This window comes from Oenanthe melanoleuca, chromosome 5, assembly GCF_029582105.1.
Source record: "Oenanthe melanoleuca isolate GR-GAL-2019-014 chromosome 5, OMel1.0, whole genome shotgun sequence".
NCBI classification, from domain to species: domain Eukaryota; kingdom Metazoa; phylum Chordata; class Aves; order Passeriformes; family Muscicapidae; genus Oenanthe; species Oenanthe melanoleuca.
This window is the reverse complement of record NC_079339.1, coordinates 47,342,275-47,362,581: the sequence shown is the minus strand read 5'-3', so window position 1 is coordinate 47,362,581 and position 20,307 is coordinate 47,342,275. Positions and strand designations below refer to the sequence as shown.

Below are 20,307 nucleotides of genomic sequence, written 5' to 3'. Positions count from 1 at the left end.
CAGCCTCCAGATCAGCCCTTCCATTTCCTCAGCTGTAAGCACAATGTTGTGCCCTGGCCTGCTCCAATGCCTGCCAGTGCCCCAGGTATCTCATATCTCCCCTCATTTTTTGTGCTTTTCAGGGCAACATGAATTTCATTAAGGCTAATAATTAATCTAATGAGGCTACATAATTAGCCTAATAAAACTAAAATACTTGTTGAATAATCAAAATACTCCCTTGAAAGGCAGAAGGAAGAACCATATTGCCATGAAATAAACAAAATAACTAATAAAAGGAAACTCATTTTATCACAGGCACTCAACTTCTCATATTCTAGTACAGCAGGTATCATGCAGAGGGATAGGAAGACAACGACATTTTGAAAAAGCTTACAACAGATATTATGAAAAAAACCTGTGAAGAATGCAGCAAAGACACATACACATTTAAATACACTTTTTCTCACTCCTCCAGTTCCTCATTACCTTGGACACAGTACCCTCAGTTAATCAAGGAATGTCAAGTTCAGGCACAAGTTGTGTGGTTCAGCTCAAGTTACTGGTTTGCAGCATGCAATTTCACTTCTGAATTACTCATTCCTTGTAAGGGTCTCTCTTGAAATTTTGCTCCTACCCCTAATCTTTGAAGATAATTCAGCAGTATGATTGACAGCTAAAAATATCATTATATTCCTAGCAGGCAAAGGATAGACTTTTAAAGGAACATAAACTTGATTTTCAGAGATAGTGGTTACCTGCAGACCTGTAAATAACATTTTGGGTGCTACTACCTCTGAAAGGTCAGGCTTTCAACATAAACAACTGGACTTCACCCCCAAAACAGAATAGTTTCCATGCACTGAAAGAAAAGTATTCTGGTCAGATTTAGAAACAATCTTGGGCAGAGCTTTCACCAGAAATGGATGACAAATTTCAAAATTGTTTTTAGGAGGGCTTTGCCATGAGGATGGGAAACAAGCAATCAGTGACACAACTCATTGTCACACATAAACCATTTCACATATGAGAATAATAAAGGCAAAAACTTGTCAGTCTCCAAAGAGATTTATCAGGTGATACCTGGTCTGGATAAGAGATTAATTTTAAATTCCACCTCCTTCCGCATTTGACCACACCAATTAAAAAAGCCCAAAGCTTTCAAATTACCAATGATCAGCTCTCTCAGTGACAGAGGAAACTAGTTGTTACACCACACCCAGATATTTTCAGCACTACATTGTCTTCTAAATGTGGGGCTCTTTGCTGTATATTTTTTGCTGTGGCTATCACCAAGTATTGTTAGAAGTGAGTCAAGGACTGCATATTTGCTATTACAGATCCACCCTCACCAATCCAAAGGAAACAGCTCCACAATGAGAGATTAGTGAGAATATAAGAACAAAGGCATTATTATTTTTTTATAGATATGTCTCTTTTCAGAAAGGAATTCAATTTATTACTTACACTATTTTTGTTCAGGTTTAGCAGCAGATAGACAAAATTAGCTGGAGGGTTACTTACTTTCAAGTAGATCCAGTGTTCCACTCCTCTCCTGGCAGGAAGAGAAAGGAAAGTACCTTCAGGTTTTCAAGGCACAGATCATGTATTTCTTGTGGTATGAAGTCATTTCTTTTAACATTAAGCTGTGCAATTCACCAATTCCCAGAACTGCATGTTAGAGTTTGCATTCTGAACAAAGCTAAGTACCGTCCCTTCCAGGGCTCTTTTGTCTTTTAAATGCATCCTCCTTGGTTGTATTTCATGTTATTGTGTTCTCACTGCTTCTGTATAATGAACGTATTAATCCTTAATTTTCTGGGTTTCTAGCTCCATTTGCCAAGGAAGAATTTTTCTTCTCTCAGAAGCTGCAGATGCAGATCCCCACTGTGCCAGCTTCTTCCTGTCTTGAGTGGTCTGGCAAAAGGAATTAGTTCAGGAAAGTTCATAAAAATGTATATTTTCTTTTCACTTCTACCATACTTCACAGCTGTCTCACTGTGTTCTCATCACTTTTCTTTGGACTATACTTGTGAAAGCCCATCACAGCAGTGAAGGTCTGCAGGGCTGGAAAGCTGACCTTGCAAGACAAGGGGTAGAAATATGGAAGCCAATCTTTCTCTTATCAAATGACAGTCCCACCACAACTCTTTTACTTTTAGGATACTCCTGAGAAAATGCAAAACCTCAATTTTGAATTGTTGCAGCATTCTCCATGGGGAAGAAAAAGCTTCTTATAGCAGCCTGGGAAGCTGTGAAACTTGAAAGCCATTTGACAGTTTCAGGTATTTGTATGCAGAACTAAATGTAAGGACATTAAAATCTGGCACGGAAGACTACATGGGTAGGATATGCACCAGTCTGGAAGATGACAGGTTTTGGTAGGATAAGATGAAACAGACTCCACAAAGGAGCACGAGTGCAATACTGTTTGTGATTTCATATTTAAAAACATGGCACATCCATGCAGAGAAAGTAGTCAAATTGTATCAGCCAGTTAGAGCTGTTGCATTTTCTAAATCCCAAACTGGTGCTATAGAGGTACCATTCACAGAGATAAAGAACTTAAATGAAGCATCAAATTCATGGAATCAATTTTCTAAATCTTCAGCTGCTGAATCTTGATAATATCAGTGAAATGCCTATGAGTTAGCATGCAGTTGCATGAAGCTGAGATCCCAACTAGGACTCTAGAACTTTTCAAAATAGTTGATCCCACCACATCTGCTTTCTCTCTGCCGTTGAGAAAGGACATAATGAAAATCACTTCTCATAAAGAACATATCCCTCCTCCCTTTGAGTACCTCAGCACTGCAAAGAGCCCAGCATCCCCAAAAGAACATGGGAAGTAAAGGAATTGGTATTTACTCCCACAGGGCTTTTCCAGTCAGTTTGATGTTGCAGTGCCACTATAGGCAACGGGATCTGACTTTTGTTCAAAGAGCACTAGCTCTGTGTTCTGTTTTACAGTGGAACTGGTACACTATGGAAACTCTCATTTAGATGTCCCACTACATATGCTGGTAAAAGCAGATATATACTGGTTATTAAGACACAATCTGGAGACTGCCTCACACCTCCTACAACGAAGCTACTGATACTCACCTATCATCACCTATACAGGGCATTGAAACTATCCTTGAAACAGCTCATCAGCAACTGGTAGACTCTCTATTAAAGCCATAACAGCATTAATATATGATGTCTTCCTAAAAGTAAAGATTTTTTTTTTTTAAGCAGAAAATCTGAGAAAGGCATTATTAGTCACAGGATGAACCAAAGGCAGTTAACCCCCTGTCTACACCTTAAGAAAAACAAAGAGGAGAAAAAGCTATTTTTAAAAAATGCTACTAGGGATAAAAAAAATTCAGACTGATGCTATATTAAATTACATGGGAGGCTGAGGTATCCAGCCATGGTCTTCAGTAAAAAATAAAATTACAGGGTCTATCAATTAGAGAAGTGGTGCTCAGAGCCTATGTGCTGGCATGCTTACAGTTTTTTTAATGTCTGGCAGGATGTTTTACAAACTAAACTCAGCAAGATGACAATTCCACCAGAAGGTGCTTCAGATGGTTTTGCTAATAATTTTGATCAGCTGAAATGGAGAAAAACATCACTTCATTTATTTGGCTTTTCCAGAACCTGTCAAATCTGAGCGAACCATTAATTGCCCCCTTCTCCCCCCAACCATCTCTCCCACTTTCTTCCAGAAAAGACACATTTCAATTTATTTACTTTTTCTACAAGTATTCTGCATATTCAGACTTTGTTTCCAAAACAAACTTTGGTCATCCTTTGTACACTTCCTTTCTAGAAGGAAGTGCCATTTCTTGAGAATATTCATTGGAGGCTGGTACTGCTACTGCTGCAAAGATCTAAGTGCTAACCACCATATATTGGCTTTTGTTTTAATAGCCTTTTAACCAACTTTGTTAATGGACTGAATGCAATTTAGATATGGAACTTGGCTAAAATGTAGCTTCAATTGGCTATTAAAATTTAAGAGCCAACTAAGATAGCTAATTACAAAAAAGCTCCAGTGATAATGCTAAGCAGAATTAGTAATAGCAAATGACAGTCTGTCTAGTCTTATTCCCAAAGGGAAAGAAACTCTTAACTGAGAAGTCAACCAGACAACGTGCAGAAAACCTAATTGCATTACTGGTATTATGGCATCCAAAATCTGGCAGCTCACTGGGACAAAACACTGAGAAAAGTCTGTCAAACTACTCAGGAAAGCAACTGACCCCCCTCTTAATGGTAGCTGCAGCAAATATTGGGAATTATTATTTTATATTAACTTATTGGAAAATAATTCTGTAAAAATTATCAAACCAGCACCATCTAAAAAATATTTTATAACCATCCCGAATTTGACTGTCTCTCCAGATATTTTAGATTAGGGGAAAATATAAACAATCTGTCTGCAAAATGTTCAAGCACTAAAAGCATTCTGTGCTTCATTATCAATATCCTCATTACACCATCAGCTGAAGTGCTGACTAGTTCTCCTGTGAAGATTTATCATGTATGGTGGCCACTTTGAAACATAGGTAGCGGAGTCTTTAACATTCCCTACTCAAGTGTCTCCCTGCTGTGCCTGTAAATGTCAGTCCAGTTTTTTCACGGCTGCACGCACAGATTAGAAACAGCAGGAGAGCTTGGGAGTATGACTACAATACTAGTAAGGACACTTGTCTTCATGGCACTGCTCAAGTGATTCTTGGAATGCAGGACCCTGCTGTTTTCTAATATTTACACACAACTGGAGTCATCAAGAGCAGTAAATGCAGTCTAAAGGCAGCTTGCTTCTTTTGTGTTAGGGACTTTACTTTCAAATGGGGATGTCAACAAAACCCGACTGCACCCTCTGCCTCTGCTGAAGTGCTGCATTTCCCTGTCAGTGCTTTGCAAAGCAGAGCGAGCACGTGTGTGCAAGCACGCGCGGTATGTGATCCATACGGCAGCGCCGCGGGAACGATCGCAGCCTTCCCCCCGCTCCTCCTGCCGGCCCACGCTCCAACCACCACTGCGGTACACGAGCTGGAGCCCGGCGCTTTGCAGTGCCTTGTGAGCACAGACAAGCCCTGGAACACTCACCTTGAATAAAAAGCACCCTCTTCCTTGACAGAACGCTTGCCAGGACATCTTTTTTCCAGGACATTTTTGGGGTGGGAGGAGGTAGAGGTGGCTTATGAAATTCGCACCTCAAAACATTCTTTTCAAATATATGGAAATAAGTGCTAGTTCCATTTGGCTTTGGTGGTGTCAAAGAAAACACAGTGCTTGAAAACTTGAAAAGTAATCAAAGGAAGTTTACTGGGAAATAAGTTACTAAAAAAAATTAAATGTCAAACAACTGAAGTACAAAAGAATGACATTAACTTTGAGTATGTGACAGGGAAGAGAATACAGTATGCCTTCCTTACAATAGCTATTCAGAACAGTGTAATATACTTTCTGAACAAAATGATTAAATGAAGTCATTAAAATTATAGTTTGATCTGAGGAGTTTTAAACATGAGACAGGCTTTAGCAATCCTATTTTTACATCTGAAATGTAGAGAATGCTATGCTTAAAGTTGTTAGCCACACTTTGCTAATACCCAGGAAAACGAGCCTAACAGTCAACAGAAATGAGAAAGCACCTCTTAAATATGGTATTCCAGTTTTATTTCAAAACAATGGATTCTCTTGTTACAAAACATAACATCATTCATTCATTCACTCAACATTTCATGCTACAACATATTTATTTAATCTCATGAGTTGCTACTCAGACATTATACAATTGAGCAAGCTGGACATCCACACGAATACACTCTCACTGGCTCATATGGATTCCTTTTGTTTTGCCAAACTTTCAGTTGCCCTGATAAGAATGATGTTCATGCCTTATTACGTGCATGTTGCAGTAGATATATGAAAAGTAGCAGTGTTTCACACTGGAATTCAACATTATTCTTTGACTTACAAAGAAGGGACTGAAGGGACTCAAAGCTAACCAAGGAACTACTTTTACAAAAGGATTTGGAAGATTACAACTCCTCAAGTATTAAAAAGGTAAACCATTATTGCTATGAGAAGCAGACATGAAACAGTATTTCACTGGAACTGGATCCTGCACAAAGTTACTCACAATTATATTCTAATCTTTTCACTAATATAAAAAGAAAACCTGAGGATGTGGTTGAGATCTCTTTCTTTCCAAAGAAACTGCGAATAATTGGAAAAGTGATACAAATACAAATACTATGCAAAAAAATGGCTAAAATTCTGTACCTGTCTTCCAAAGAATGCATTTTATCCAAACTAGAATGGAAGGACATGATTTTTTGCCTTATGTTCTGTTTTCAATTCAGAAACCTGAAATGTATTTAAAAGCGATTTCTGCTTTTCAGACTTCATCTCATTCCACATTTAGGTGATTACCAATATGATTTTACTCAAAACTGTAAGAAATCAGATGCAACACTGCTGTTTCTTATACAGTATCCATAATGAAACTATTAAATAGGGCTTTATCTCTACATTACAAAGCAGAAAAAAGCACTCTCTTTTAGTTTGCCTGTAAGACATAAATTCACGTATATAAAGAATAGAAATGCATCCCCACTTCAAAAGTTGGCAAAATTTTGCATTAGTATTTAAGTGCACATAAATTATGCAAATATTTTAATAAAACATTTATTCTTCAAAAACAGGTACAAACAGAAGTCCATGTTTTTACAGGATTCATCATTTAAAAAGGAAAAATATTCCAGTGCTACATAAAAACCCAAAAAAACAAAACCAAAACAAAACAAAAAACCCAAAAAAATAAAACCCACAGAAATGAGCCACAGAGCAACTTAATTTGTTGCTCCATATATTATTTACTTCTGGACTCTCTTTCTGGTTGCTGTGCTTTTCTTGGGTTTTGGCGATGTCATCTTCTGGGTTCTGGTAGCAACTGCATCTGCAATTCAAACAAAACAAAAAGACAGACTTCATGTTAAATAAAATAACAAAAACAGAACACAAAAAAATACTTTTGGTTTTTAAAAGGATAGCTCAACTCAAATAATTAATTGAGCTTTAAGTGGGGATGGGAAATATGCCATGGACAGTAGAGAATCTACAAGTACTTCTGGGCACTGATCTTCTTCCTAAAAAACATGTTGTACAGCTCAACTTCTCCAAGAGTATCATCACATAGAGTTGAGCCATTTTTTCAGCTCATCTTCACCAAAAGAATTAGCTCCTCATCAAAATCTACACCCCCGTCCTTCCCATGTGCCAACTTTAATTTTTATAATGCTTTCCAGGATTAAGCCATTTTTGGACCTTGTTTTAAGTTCATCTAGCTCTGGGATCACAGTTTAATCCCAGACATTGACTACCTGCATGAATAATTACTGTGCAGAGTTCATTCATTCACTCTCCCTCCCCTCCCCTCCTGCTGGAATGGAGAGGAGTATTGAAAAAGGAAAAGAAAACCTCACAGGTTGAAATAGGAACAGTGAAAAAACCCCAACCCACAAGTGATGCACAATACAATTCACTGATGTCCATCCCGCCCCCTAGCAGTAACTGGCCCCTTCCAGCCAACTCCCCCATTTCATATGCTGGGTATGACATTCCATGGTATGGGATATCCCTTTGGCCAGTTTGGATCAGCTGTCCTGGCCATGCTCCCTCCTGGCTTCTTGTAAAGCTTCTCATGGGCAGAGGAAACTGGGAAGTCCTTGACTTAGGGTAAGCATTGCTCAGCAACAGCCAAAACATCTGTGGTATCAACATTATTCTCATACTGAATCCAAAATACAACACACCACCAGCTACTAGGAAGAAAATTAACTCTATCTCAGCTTAAACTAGGGCACTTAGCAATTAAATTTTGGTCTGGTATTCTCACAGTTTAGTGAAATGTGGCATCTTAGAGCATTCTGAATGCAGTTTATACAAGGGGACGTGGAATGCACAGAGGTGAAAAAGAAAGGAAGATTTTTGTTTGGCAATGTCAGTTGTTAACTTAGCTCAGCTATCAGTGCAACTGTGCCTACAGATTCAAGCTATCACTTGACAATATTTTATTACCGAAGGTAAGGAATAATCCCATCTAAATAAGATTCCCAGTAAACCTGGCAGGCAGGTTGTTCAAAAGAGAACATACCTAAAAGCAATAATAAAAACCTCCCTGCACTTTGATTCTTGCCTACTACTACCAGGGAAAACAAAACACCACTGCTCATTTTCGCAAATCGCATTCAACTGCAGTCACTTTGACAAAAAAATATTACACACAATAAAAATTTCTACCTTTTTGCATATACAGTAAAAATGAAATATTTTTCATCTCCCAGTCATGCTAATTTTAGGGTTTTTTTCTTCTTAATCCTGAGTTCCTCCTTGAAGATAGTATGCCTAACTACTTCAGTTCATACTCGTAAAACTATATATAATTCCACAATCCATACCAAGTGTACAGGTAAAGAAAAATAAAACTGAATTTCATGGAAGTCCTTAAGAAAGAAGCTGCTTGCTTAAGACAACAGCCTTTGAGCAGTGGGGTCACTGATCGTTCAAACTCAATGAATAAACTTGGGTGAATCAAGGAGGCAGAGAACAACACAAAACAAAGCTTTACAAAAGAAACCTGGCATTACTGTGTCTAGTTCTGGGCTCTATCCTACAAAAAAGGTCTGAGAAAAATGGGGAGAAAAAGTGGTTTCCAGCTCTCTAACAAAAACAACAAGGAAACACTGAATTTAATTTATTTCTCTGAAGAGAGTAAAAAAAAGAAAAATGTAAGACATATGATGAGCAAAATATTGCTGCATAAAATGAGTATGATTTTCATATCCACAGCAGCTAGCACAATTACTAAGCTTAATGGAAATCCATATTAAATGAATTATTAAATAAAATAAAATAATAATATTTATTAATAAATAATAAAAATAATAACATACTCCCCCTTATTAAATCTTTTGTAATAGTAAGGATAGTTAAGTATAACAAGTGAGGATGAGCAGGGACGTATTAGAATAATCATACAGGTTTTAAGATAAAATATTAGCATGTATCAAGATTAACACCAACATAAATTGATTAGACTGGTGTATAGAGCAGATCTCATAGAAGATGTCCCTTCTTGTCTTCCAATTCTATGTACACTGTTTTAGAAACACATAAGTCTTATGACTAAGAAATAGAACTGTGCTCAAGTCAAAAAAAGTTTCTATAAAATTACAGAAGTTCCTTTGGTAAACACAGAGTCACAACTTTCCTGTTAAAATCGTCTTCTCTGATGAAAAGGAGGACAGAGAGATTTGGAAACATAAAAACACAGCAAATGAGCAGATAAAATTAGGTAAGCTTTTGGTAATTTCTAAGTTACATCACAGAATAGAATATCTGAAAACAGAGCCACACAGAGATTTTAGACTGTCAGCAAACATCAGGTAAGTGAAAAATATCTAACACCAGACATGCTAGAAGTGAGCCAACTGCATCACTTCCATATGCTGAATCGACATCTGAAAAAGGCTACTGCAGTCTTCAGCTAATGGGCTGAAGAGTCCCAGCAATTGTAGCTCTTAAACCAAATCTGTAGTCATCATCATTGAATAAACACTTAACATCAAAAGAAGTGGTGGAGTACATTGATAAGACACTACCAGGTTTCCTTTCTCAAAAAAAAAAAAAACCCAAACATAAATTCCGTGCATACGTGTGCACAATCTTACAAACACCTTTTGCTCTGTGTTTATCTCTTTAAGAAACACAGGTCAGTAAATCTGGAGTGGTGGATGATGTGGTGGAAAGAGATGTTCTCAACTGGTATCCACATGGATGAAGCTTAATCATCATTTCTGTGTAGGCACCCCATGTGCCACAGCAGGACAGTGTTAGGACTGACATTGCTTTAATACAGACAACTACATGCTTCTATTAAATTATTCCACACATAAATATGTGAAATTGCCACATTAACCTGAGAAGTGATAAGGAAGGAATGAGACTGTCCCTAATCTACCATCTTACATACACCACTACATCAGGTCTCAATGCAATGAATTATTCCCAAGTATAATTTTGTTACTAATTTAAGTAATAAATACATACTTGAGGTTTCTAAAGCTGCTAAACTTAGAACTGTCAGTTCTTCAAAATTCTGCCTGATTACTGTATCCCTTTTCTCTTGCAAAAAGTGCTTCAGGTATATTTCAGCTGTCTTCATTGGTATCAAATTACCAAGTCATTTTGCTCAATGGCTCTCTAGGAGACCTTTTTCCTTCAACTGCCCCTTAAAAGGGTTCTACAATCATGAGACTGAAAAAGAAAACAAGAAAATGGAACCCATACATTTGCTATTTACATATGGAAGGAATAAGAAAATAGTTTTGGAAGCTGAAGACTACATTCAGCAACCAACTGCAAACATCAAATGGGAACTTAGGCCAGGCTGCAGCATTTAATGAGTTAAACACCAACACTCTCCAATCACTTTGGGAAGTTTGAATATGGTGAATATGAAGAGATATTTTTCTTTTAAAGAAGGTAAAAGACTAAATCTCCTTTTAAGAAAATTGTAAGATGAAGTCTTCTTTTAAGAAGACTCTTCCTTATTTTAAGGAAGAGTTGTCCTATAAGCTCTTTCCCAGTTCAGCCAAGGAGTCCCTGCATAAGTGAAAAATCCTGGTGAATAACACTTCTCAGACAAGCATTTTTTGGTACTATAAAGCTGCTGAAAAAATTGCAAAGACAAGAAGTAGTTGTGGTTAGTTGGCTTTTGCTGTTTTCACAGCAGCTTTTTCTACAAGAATTCAGAAATACAACTCAGGAAAAAAAAAAGGAGAGACTGGAAGAATGCAAACATGGACTTGATTTCTAGTACTGGGATAAGAGACAAAAGTCACTGAAGTTGTGAGATAGGGCTTAGCTTTAGCTACTCTGTTCTGCCAAGTACTCCCTTTTCTGAAACAAATAAAGCAAATACTTTTCATATTCCCATAAGGAAAAATATCGGAACACAATAATCTATTATTTATGACTTTTTTCCTGTGTATTTCTTACAGATAACATCAAATGTATGAGTGTTCTTTTAAAAATTTTAATATAAAATTGTTCCAGATGAAACTGAAACTAGTTTATTTCCATTTGCAAAATTGCTTCACTGAAGATATTTCAAAACACAATTGTACATAAACAGAAATCACTCGTCCCATGCAGCATGTATCTGAAATTAACCTTCCTATTTGCCACACAGCAATTTGCAGGAAGAAGGCAGTTTAATTCAAAACATTACTTGCAATCTTGCAAAAGGTTAGCTCCCTGTAAAAATCTGAGTCACTGCAATGCAATTTTTCTTTCCTGTGGAAAAATTTCACTTGCAAATTTTATATCTGAGTTTGAATTGCAATATTTGTTCAACATACTGCAATTCATCTTCAGATCACAGAAAAACAACCAAAGAAGAAGACATAACTTTTTTTTCTTAAATTACATAGTTCTACATGTAAAGTCACTATAGAAAAACTTACACATGGAAATTTTCATTACAAGGTGTTTTAATTTAATTTACTTTTTATTAGCAGGAAACAAAAGAAAGTCCCATGAAATGTAAAAAGGGAACCTAAATTACTTATATTTTAAATGTGCTAGAAATGATCTGAAGATATTGTACAGAAATAAGCCTAAAATATAAAGGAAGATTAAATAAAGAACTGTGTTCCAAGCACACACACAAGTACACAGTAACACTCCCATACTTTACATGTTGGACACTAATTTTTTCACTTTATTATGATTAGTGGTACATGTTTAAAGTAATTCTCACTGAATTTTTCTCACTTGCAAATTGTCAGAAAAACCTTACTGTTCATGAAGAACCACAAAAATAAATTAAATGTAAACCAAATCTATTTTAACTTTCCTATCCACAATATTTAAAAAATCTTTAAAACTGAAAGCACCACCTACCACACTATTCTAATTTAAATAGCTTTTGAAGGTCTTAAATCTCAGGGCAGGCCATAAAAAGACAGATCACTTCTTACTGTGTTTGAATATACTTAATGCAAAATATAGAAGTGAGTTTGTCAACATTTCAGGCAACTGAAATCAGTATTTTTCTGCTTAAAACTGAGATTTTCTGGTAATTTCAAGATGCAACATTGCAGCACATGCTTTTAACTTCTGAAATCAGACCACATAACTCCTGTACTAGTTAACTTGCAACATTCCTGAGATGGGAAGGCTAAGAAGGGCACATAAAGGGACAGATCTTTCAGTCACTAAGCACAGAGATGGATACACAGCCTTAAAACTTATATATACTTCCTCCTGGAGTCTGTAACAGATATTAGCCAATACCAAATCCTCCACAAGAAGGAAGAGATGTATTACACAATTAGAACTACTATGCAGCACAAGTTTCACAGAAAATAAGATCTTTAGGATACAAGATTTAAAAAAAAAAATCTACTTGTAATGTAGGCATTGGTACAGAGAAGACAGACAAGTAACAAGTTGCACCATAAAGAAGCTCAAAAAAGTATGATTTGCTTTGCCCTAAAGCTTGGTGACAAGGCCAATAATTCTCTAAATGCAAAAATGCACTGAAGTGGTCATTAAGTAAAAAATCTTACTTGAATAAAGAAAAAAATATTTAGGACAATAACCCAGATACTGATTTAAGCAAAGCCATGCAAGGTAAGTAAACATAAAGCTAAGTACCTATTAATTGAGAAATAATATAAAACCACCATTTTGGAATGTTCTAACCAATCCATCAGTAAGACTGTTCTCATATTGGAGCTGTTAACATAGTTCTTTCTTTATATTGCAAGAGTAACCAAAGACCCTTGTTAGGGCCTTAACATGTTAGATGCTATCCAGCAATACAGACCAGCAGAATTCCTACCCTTAGCAGTATTGACTATTTTAAAAGTATACTTAAAAATCCAGTACTTTCATTGTTATACCTATTTTAGTGTTTTTCTTTCTATGCTCCAATTAATAAACCCCAAAACTGTCTTAAAAAATTCAGAATAGAAAAAAAGGCTATTCTGAAAGAATTCTGTATTGCCCTAATCCAATCTTCATCAACCCTGAGATTTAAAAATACCTGCCAGGGTAGTTGTTTTATTTTCATTGTAGCTTTGAACCTAGGATTATTCACAAATTCTTATGAAACTCTTGTTTTTCCAGTATATATGAGATTCTCACTGAGGATTCCTGTACTATATACCTACTCCACCAAACTGATCAAAAATAAGCATATTAGTCCTATTGTATTATGCACTACACCCCTGCATGAGCGTTGGTGGATATGTACAGTGTATGCCAAAGTTTGGTATTCTGTTTTAACAGCATCATCATTTATAAGCCTCTACATTTTACTATTGTACTTGTAAGGCAGCTAACACTGAAAATGGAGCTGCAACAGAGGGGGAAAAGCTTCACATTTAAATAAAAATCATCTATTCTGACAGCATTTTTCCTGTGGAGATAGATTGGCTAAGATAATATTCAACATCATCCATACCACTTTATAAAGGATACCTTGAAAATTTCCCTTTGCAGGAAAGCCTATGGGTTTGTTATGTCAGGGGAAAAAAGCAGATAACACGCTAATATAAACAAAAAACAATTTAAGAATTTCACCAAATTTCATGCAACTTATTTTGAAAGTCCAACACAGCTTGTTTCTCAAGAGCTTTCTGAAATTCTGTTTCCAAATAGTCACTTGACTGCTCTAGAAACACTGATGGCTGACAGGATTGGAAGAGAAGGCCTTTAGTGACCTCATCTGATGTAGCCACTCTTGCACTGAGAACAACCAAGGGCAGCTGAGAGCAGAAGCAAGAATTTCCAGATGACTGTCCTTTGGGGCTCCCCAGTCCCAGCAGATTTCAATACTGGCAGATTTCCTATAGCCACTGAGCACCTTAGGGTACTTAAAATGCCACACAGCTGATCAGGATCTTTTGGACTGGACAAGACAAACTGCATAAGCAGATGTGGTTAATGCTGATGAGCTGAACAGCAGGAGGCTGCACAGCTCTTCTTGCCATTGCTTTATGTTCAAACACTTATGAGATGTTTGAACACCTGAAGAGCAATCACCATTCCAATATATTTATGCCTCTTAGAAACCAATAAAATAGAACTTCAGCAACTTTTAAAGCATTCCTGTATGATTCAACTTCAAATAGTGCAACTAAGAGGTATCAGGAAAATATCCATTTTACTGAACTTCAGGATTTATTTTTTTTTAGTTACAGGAAAAATAATTTAATGGAGAAACAAGTCCATGGTAACACAAAAGTAGACAGATTTGGAAACACAGTTTTCAGTATTTCTGCAATAATCAGCCCTTTTCAAACTACAAAAGCATCAGAATCAGAAAAGATTATGAAACAGTTGCCCTTTCCTTCAACACAGATTTATGAATCATGTAATAGTTTGGTAAAGTTTTTAATTCCAAATTTGGAGACAACAAAATGAGTAAGTACATGTATCACATTTCACCTGAAAGCATTTTATATATTCGCTCTACTTGGTATTCATTAAATTGAGTAGTGTAAAAAAGGTGAAATTAGAGCCATTTCATCTGTAACTCTATTGAACTAGCAAGAGGAAGTTTTTCTCTTTTAAGCTTATGTTGACAATCTATATAGCCTCCCAAATACCTTTACTTAGTCTGAAAAAAACTCCTTGTCTACAAAAAGCTGATATTACCACTCTGATTGCAATTCTTCAAGTTCTTTTCCATCTCCTTCTACAAGAATTTCAATCTACAATCCCAGGAAAAAAGTAGTATAATATATTACAAGACAAGAAAGTATGTTTTGCACATGTGTATCAAATCACAACCAGAAACAGTCAACTGTATTAAGCATTTTGTTTAAGTCTTAAATTATGTCTAATATGCTAAAACTGTGTTAGCATCATAGAAAATAATTTTATTGCTTTGAAAGAAAGCATAATCCAATTAACACTTTTTCAGCTACTGACAGACTAGAGAATTTATAATAAATTGAAGTTGATAAGTAAATAGGCATTCAAAAAAGAAAAATTATGAGTGGTCTTAATTAAAATACTTTAATATGAACAGCTGAAAATGACCAAAGCAGAGTCACTTCCAGGACTAACATTAGCTTTCTTCCTTGTACGTTGTGCTGTATAGTTTGAGTAGGTACACCAGGGTAAATCCAGAACTCATCAGTATTATTATTGTCTTTGAAAGGTTACAGTTTCCCATACTCCAATACTCCTTCATCAAATTGTTTTAAACAAGGAGATTTGTTTTGGGGTAGACTTCAGTCTTACTTCTTTATTAATTTTAGACTATTTGACCACAGACAACATCTGGCATTTTACTTAAAATTATAAATCAAAAATTCTTTAGGAAAAATATCTTTGCTATTACTTGAATTCAGTTCACATTAACATAAAGGCATTACAAAATCAGATCCATAAAGCAGTTTGGCTGGACACTTACCATCAGCTTACCCTATACAGATCTACTGAAGATTTCTCACATTGGATTTTCAACAATCCTACTTTATCTGTCCATGACTTATTCTATACTTCACTGAAACTATGCCAAATTATATTTAAATAATAGCTTCAGCATTTTCTATCCTTATAGCTAATCCTTTCCTTGAAGCTGCTGCTGTTAGCCCTTGGCTTCAACACTCTGTGAAGAGGAATCCTGAGGAGTCAGCATGTTCTAACAGTGAACTGGACAAGACAGGAGGACAAAAATGAGAATGAGCAGAGAATGAACAATGGCAAATTAACAGGGTTCAGCCAACCAATTTTTATCACCTAGCAATTCCACCAGCTTTGGGCACTACTGAATTGGAGCATAAGCCTTTCTTACATAGAAAGTTGAAATATTTTAACTTTATTAAATAAAGTTAATCTAAAAAGAGACTGCAAAAGACCAAAAGCACTTGAACTGCTAGAGGTTCCATTGGGTATTTTATGGCCATGTGGCTGGGTTTTGGTAAGCTGAGGTCAGCTTCAGGGCTAGCCTCTGTGGGGAGAGGCCAGCTGCTCTCCTGTGTCTGACACAGCCCTTTCCAGCTGGCTCCAGTACAAACCCACTGTAGGCCAAAGCTTCAAAATAAATCCACTGTAGGCCAAAGCTGAGCCAAATTTGTTTGTGGCACCTCTGTGGAAAGATTTAAGAAAGGACAGAAAAATCACTAGACAGGTAGAAATGGAGTAGCAGTGCAGGGAGAAGAGAGGGAAACAGAACGCTGAAGTCAGAGGTGGAAGTGCTACTCCATTGCACCAGAGCTTATTCCCTGTAGCTCAGGAAGGACCCAGAATGCAGGAGATATCCCCTGGAATTCATGTGAGAGCCCAGCCCGGAGAAAATGGGTATTTCCTGAAAAAAACGGACCACCTCTTTTTTATTTCTCTCCTTGAAAGACTGCAACTCAGAAGAGAGAGGCCACCCTGGAGCAGGGGGAAAATGTAAAGATGAAGGAGCAGCAGAGACCACAGCACATTTCCCCTCCAAGACCCCTTTACTGAACAAGAAGAGTGATAGCATTTAGGGTGAAGTAATTAGACTGAGCTTGGAGGAAGGGGAAGGAAAAGCACTGTTTTAATGTTTGTCTCTATAAAAATTTATTTTAAATTTGCAATATATTATGTTTATTTTCCCCAAGTTGAGTCTGGTTTGCCCAAAACACTAAATAGTAATAGATTTCCTCATCTTTGTTTTAATTCATAGGTTTTCTCATCCTATTTTCTCCTCGTGTCCCACTGAGGAGGGGAGTGAGTGACTGTGTAGGGGTCTGGACTTTAGCCAAGGTATCCTGCCACAACATTACATGTGACTGTCAGAATAATCTTTTGACTTACTAGAAGTAGCAGCTCTCTTTTTTTTTGGACTTCCTGTATCTTCTATTTCCACCTCAGCGCTCTCACTGGCGGCAGCTGCTGCCTTTCTTTTCTTCTGGAAAAAAAAAATTACAAAAAATAGCAGTTGAACTCAAGAGCAGGAATGATCATGTATAGTAGACAATATCCTTACAAGGCATTCCCTTATTTTATCTTATATATTATAAAATGTCTCCAGTCATAGAGAAAATTTATTCCTGTATTAACACAAGAATACTGGTACTAAGCCATATATATTTTAAAACAACAGTTCCCCAATCTGCATATCACTTTAGTAGTTGAAATTTTGATGTGGAAAACATGAGATGTTGTCATCATAACCTGGGGGTTTTTTTAACTTACACTGAATAAATGTTACAAAAGGAGCAATCTGAAAAACTTAAAGAACACATAAAAATTTTATCCCAAATTCATATTAATTGGGTTTTTCTATAAAGAATTACACCACATTAAATTCAAGTTTATCTGGATCCTTGCTTCTTAAGGCTTTCTTTGCACAGCTTAAAAGCAGCTGATATTCACTGACAGCACTTTTTTTTCTTTTTTAATTGTAATCATAGGTGCTGTTCCAAAGAGAGATATTTGGAAAAGCTGAACTCTATTCAAGGTACATTATCTTAAAACTTCTAAATAGATAGAACTCTTATTATCTGTGCATTACAATTAATCTTACTACTGCAAAGTATTCCTGAAGTAGTTATGGAAAATTATTGTTTTGAAGTCATGATTTTTGCAAAAGATGAACTGACCTGCATCAGGCATACATGAAAAGCATTGAACACTGGAGGAGTTTTACCTTTCCTCTTTATTTATTTATTTATTTTTTAATTGTATGAGACTAGAGCTTTACTAATACAGCTTTAAAAGTGGCTACAACTTCACACAGCTCACGGGAGAAGGGGAGAGTGCATTACATCTTTTCTTTCCAAAGTGTTGCTTCATGATTACCATCTAAACCCTGCTGGGCTGAACAGATTGGTTCGATAATTACATACAATAACTGCAGTGGGCAGGTAACCCTCAGCTGGCACAGGGCAGCTCCCCTGTGAGAACTTCCATATGCAAACTGCACTGATGGAGTGCATTAGGTACATCTTTCCTGCCGGTGCACAGGCCTGATTACCGCCAGCCAAGACTCCAAGGTTAGCATGTCAGCAGATTTGTGATGCATTAGGCAGGAATAAACACAGACACTTTTGTTCATTCTGACCAAAATTAAGGAGGACTATTTCAGCACTGTACTGCTTTTATATGAGAGATAATGCACTCCTCCCAATTGTACTAGGAAACATTTTAAATGCTCATCAGAAAAACAGATATTCAATACATATTACACAAAAGCAAAATAGATTTATCTTGTTTCCAAGCTTATTTACTAAAAAGTGGTTTCTTAATCTTGATGCAGGTAAATTACATAGCAGTAGAAATCAGGCAGCATTCATCTGACAAAAGCAACACCTGCACATCTGAACCTGAACATTAGAAGGAACCACAAATCACTAAGATCTGTATTTTTCCAGGCTATTTTACTCCCAATATTTCCCAGCCACTCTTCAGCATTGAGCAACAGTAAAATGTGTTCCTTGCCCTAAATAATTTAGTCAAGAGCTTGAAATACTTCCTTCAATACATGGTACTCCTAGCTTCATGTTTGTCTAGAGCTACTAGAGAATACCACACTCACAAACTAGTGATACAGAAAAAAAAAAAAAACAAAAGGAATAACCTCGAGCACAGCTATGGATTGTGTTTCATTTACTTATACATCTGGGGAAACTGGAACCATGATATAGAAAGTAAAATTCTAACTTTTAATACAGCAGACATCTGTGACTTTTACCCAGATACTGGAGAATGACTGAGATTCCAGAACAACCATGCTTATATGTAACATATAATGCCCACCACAGCTCAATTAGCTGATAGCACAGGAGAATCCCACATCATAAGAACATATTTACACAGAAGCTAGAAATATTATCTCCTAGCTATGAAACAGCATAACTTCAGAATGTCAAATGAAACTGTTAAAAAAAAATTATAGTAGATTGCACGAAAAGAAATTAAGAATAGGTATATTAAGACCTGTTGTGATTAAAAGATCAGTAGAGCCAAAATGTCAAAGATATTTTGTGTTAGAGGTCACAATCTTCTCAAGGGTGGATGCCAGACTGCATTTTTCTTTTTAAAATTAGGCATTAAGCATGCCAAACAAAATTCAGCACGTGATAGAAGATTCTGGCTTTCAGAGGCAAATGCTACTGATCAATGGCAAATTATTATTATGGAGAGTAGTTTTTAATGAAGTTTGGAATTTGCAGCTTATCTTTAAAACAGTAAGTCATCTTCTACCCTCGCCTATACTGCAGCTGCTACAAGGCCTACAAAACCCAACATAGAAGGAAGAGTCATCTGTCCTAGTGTTTGGTCAAAAGAAAGGTTATGATGTCCATCAATCTTATTCTGTCCAGACACTCTAGCAGTAGCTGGCACAATGTAGCATCAAGTCCACTGAAATATGAAACAGACAGCTGAAAACACTCAAGTGGGCAAGAAGCACTCTCTGTTCTATCTAATGTTTCATATTTGTGACAACTGAGTAAGCTGACCATGCATAAGGTTCTCAAAGTATATATAAAAAAGAAGCCCAATGAAAAGGAGGCTTACTTCTATTTAATGTCAGGAGGTAAGAACCTATGGAAAAGGATTATCTCACCCTTTGGGAATGGTTTTGACTGATACAGGCTAAAAAACCAAGATTTTTGAAGTTTTTATTCCACTGAAAATGTGCACTGGCATCTCTGCTGGACAAGGACATTAAAGGTCACAGATGTTGGCTCTGCAGCAGGCCAACTTACTCAGCAAAGAAATCAGTCAACCATTAAAGACAGGTTATTTTTTTCTCTAAAATACAGGTCTCAAGCCATATCAAACCATAGTGGGAAGAGAACTTATGCTATCAACTTCCCTTCTGGAGGGACCTTTACACTCAATTCAGCAGAAAATATTAGCATAGAGACCACAGCTGTATGATTTTAGCCAAAATACTATTTACTGGGCAAAAAGATCTAAGAAAAGCTGAACATATATCTTCAGAAGACTTCAGAATCCTACTGTTGTTTTTTTTTTCTGGCTTTTTTCCCATCTTCAACACACTGCTGATCATGTCAGTAAGCAATGTACTTGCACTATTATCCTGTATTATAATTCTCAGTTCCAGTTCACGCTAAAGGAACCAATAAACTGTCCACTTGCTACTAAGAAATGTAAATAAAAAAGTAATAAATGCATTTTCAAGTAGAAGATGATAATTACTGTCCTCTTATGTGACCACTTTTTATGGGTATAATCTGTTTTAACATACACTTTCCCTAAAGCTTAAGAAGTCCTTAATGCTGTATCAAGTCCAGAGTT

The 20,307-nt window shown here is 36.4% G+C and overlaps 1 protein-coding gene across 2 annotated transcripts in view; it reads right to left on the bottom strand.

The window, feature by feature from the left end:
• Positions 1-5,638: 5,638 nt before the first annotated feature.
• The window catches only part of VRK1 (VRK serine/threonine kinase 1), a 34,476-nt gene continuing 19,807 nt past the window's right edge, over positions 5,639-20,307 (bottom strand). Inside the window, exons 12-13 of one of the 2 annotated variants that reach the window (XM_056493615.1) lie at positions 16,855-16,948; positions 5,639-6,940 (exon numbers count right to left, since the gene is read on the bottom strand). In XM_056493615.1, the coding sequence (XP_056349590.1) occupies positions 6,858-6,940; positions 16,855-16,948 (177 nt within the window). In that variant the 3' untranslated portion in view covers positions 5,639-6,857. The remainder of the gene's footprint in view (positions 6,941-16,854; positions 16,949-20,307) is intronic. The other variant, XM_056493616.1, reaches the window with a different exon arrangement.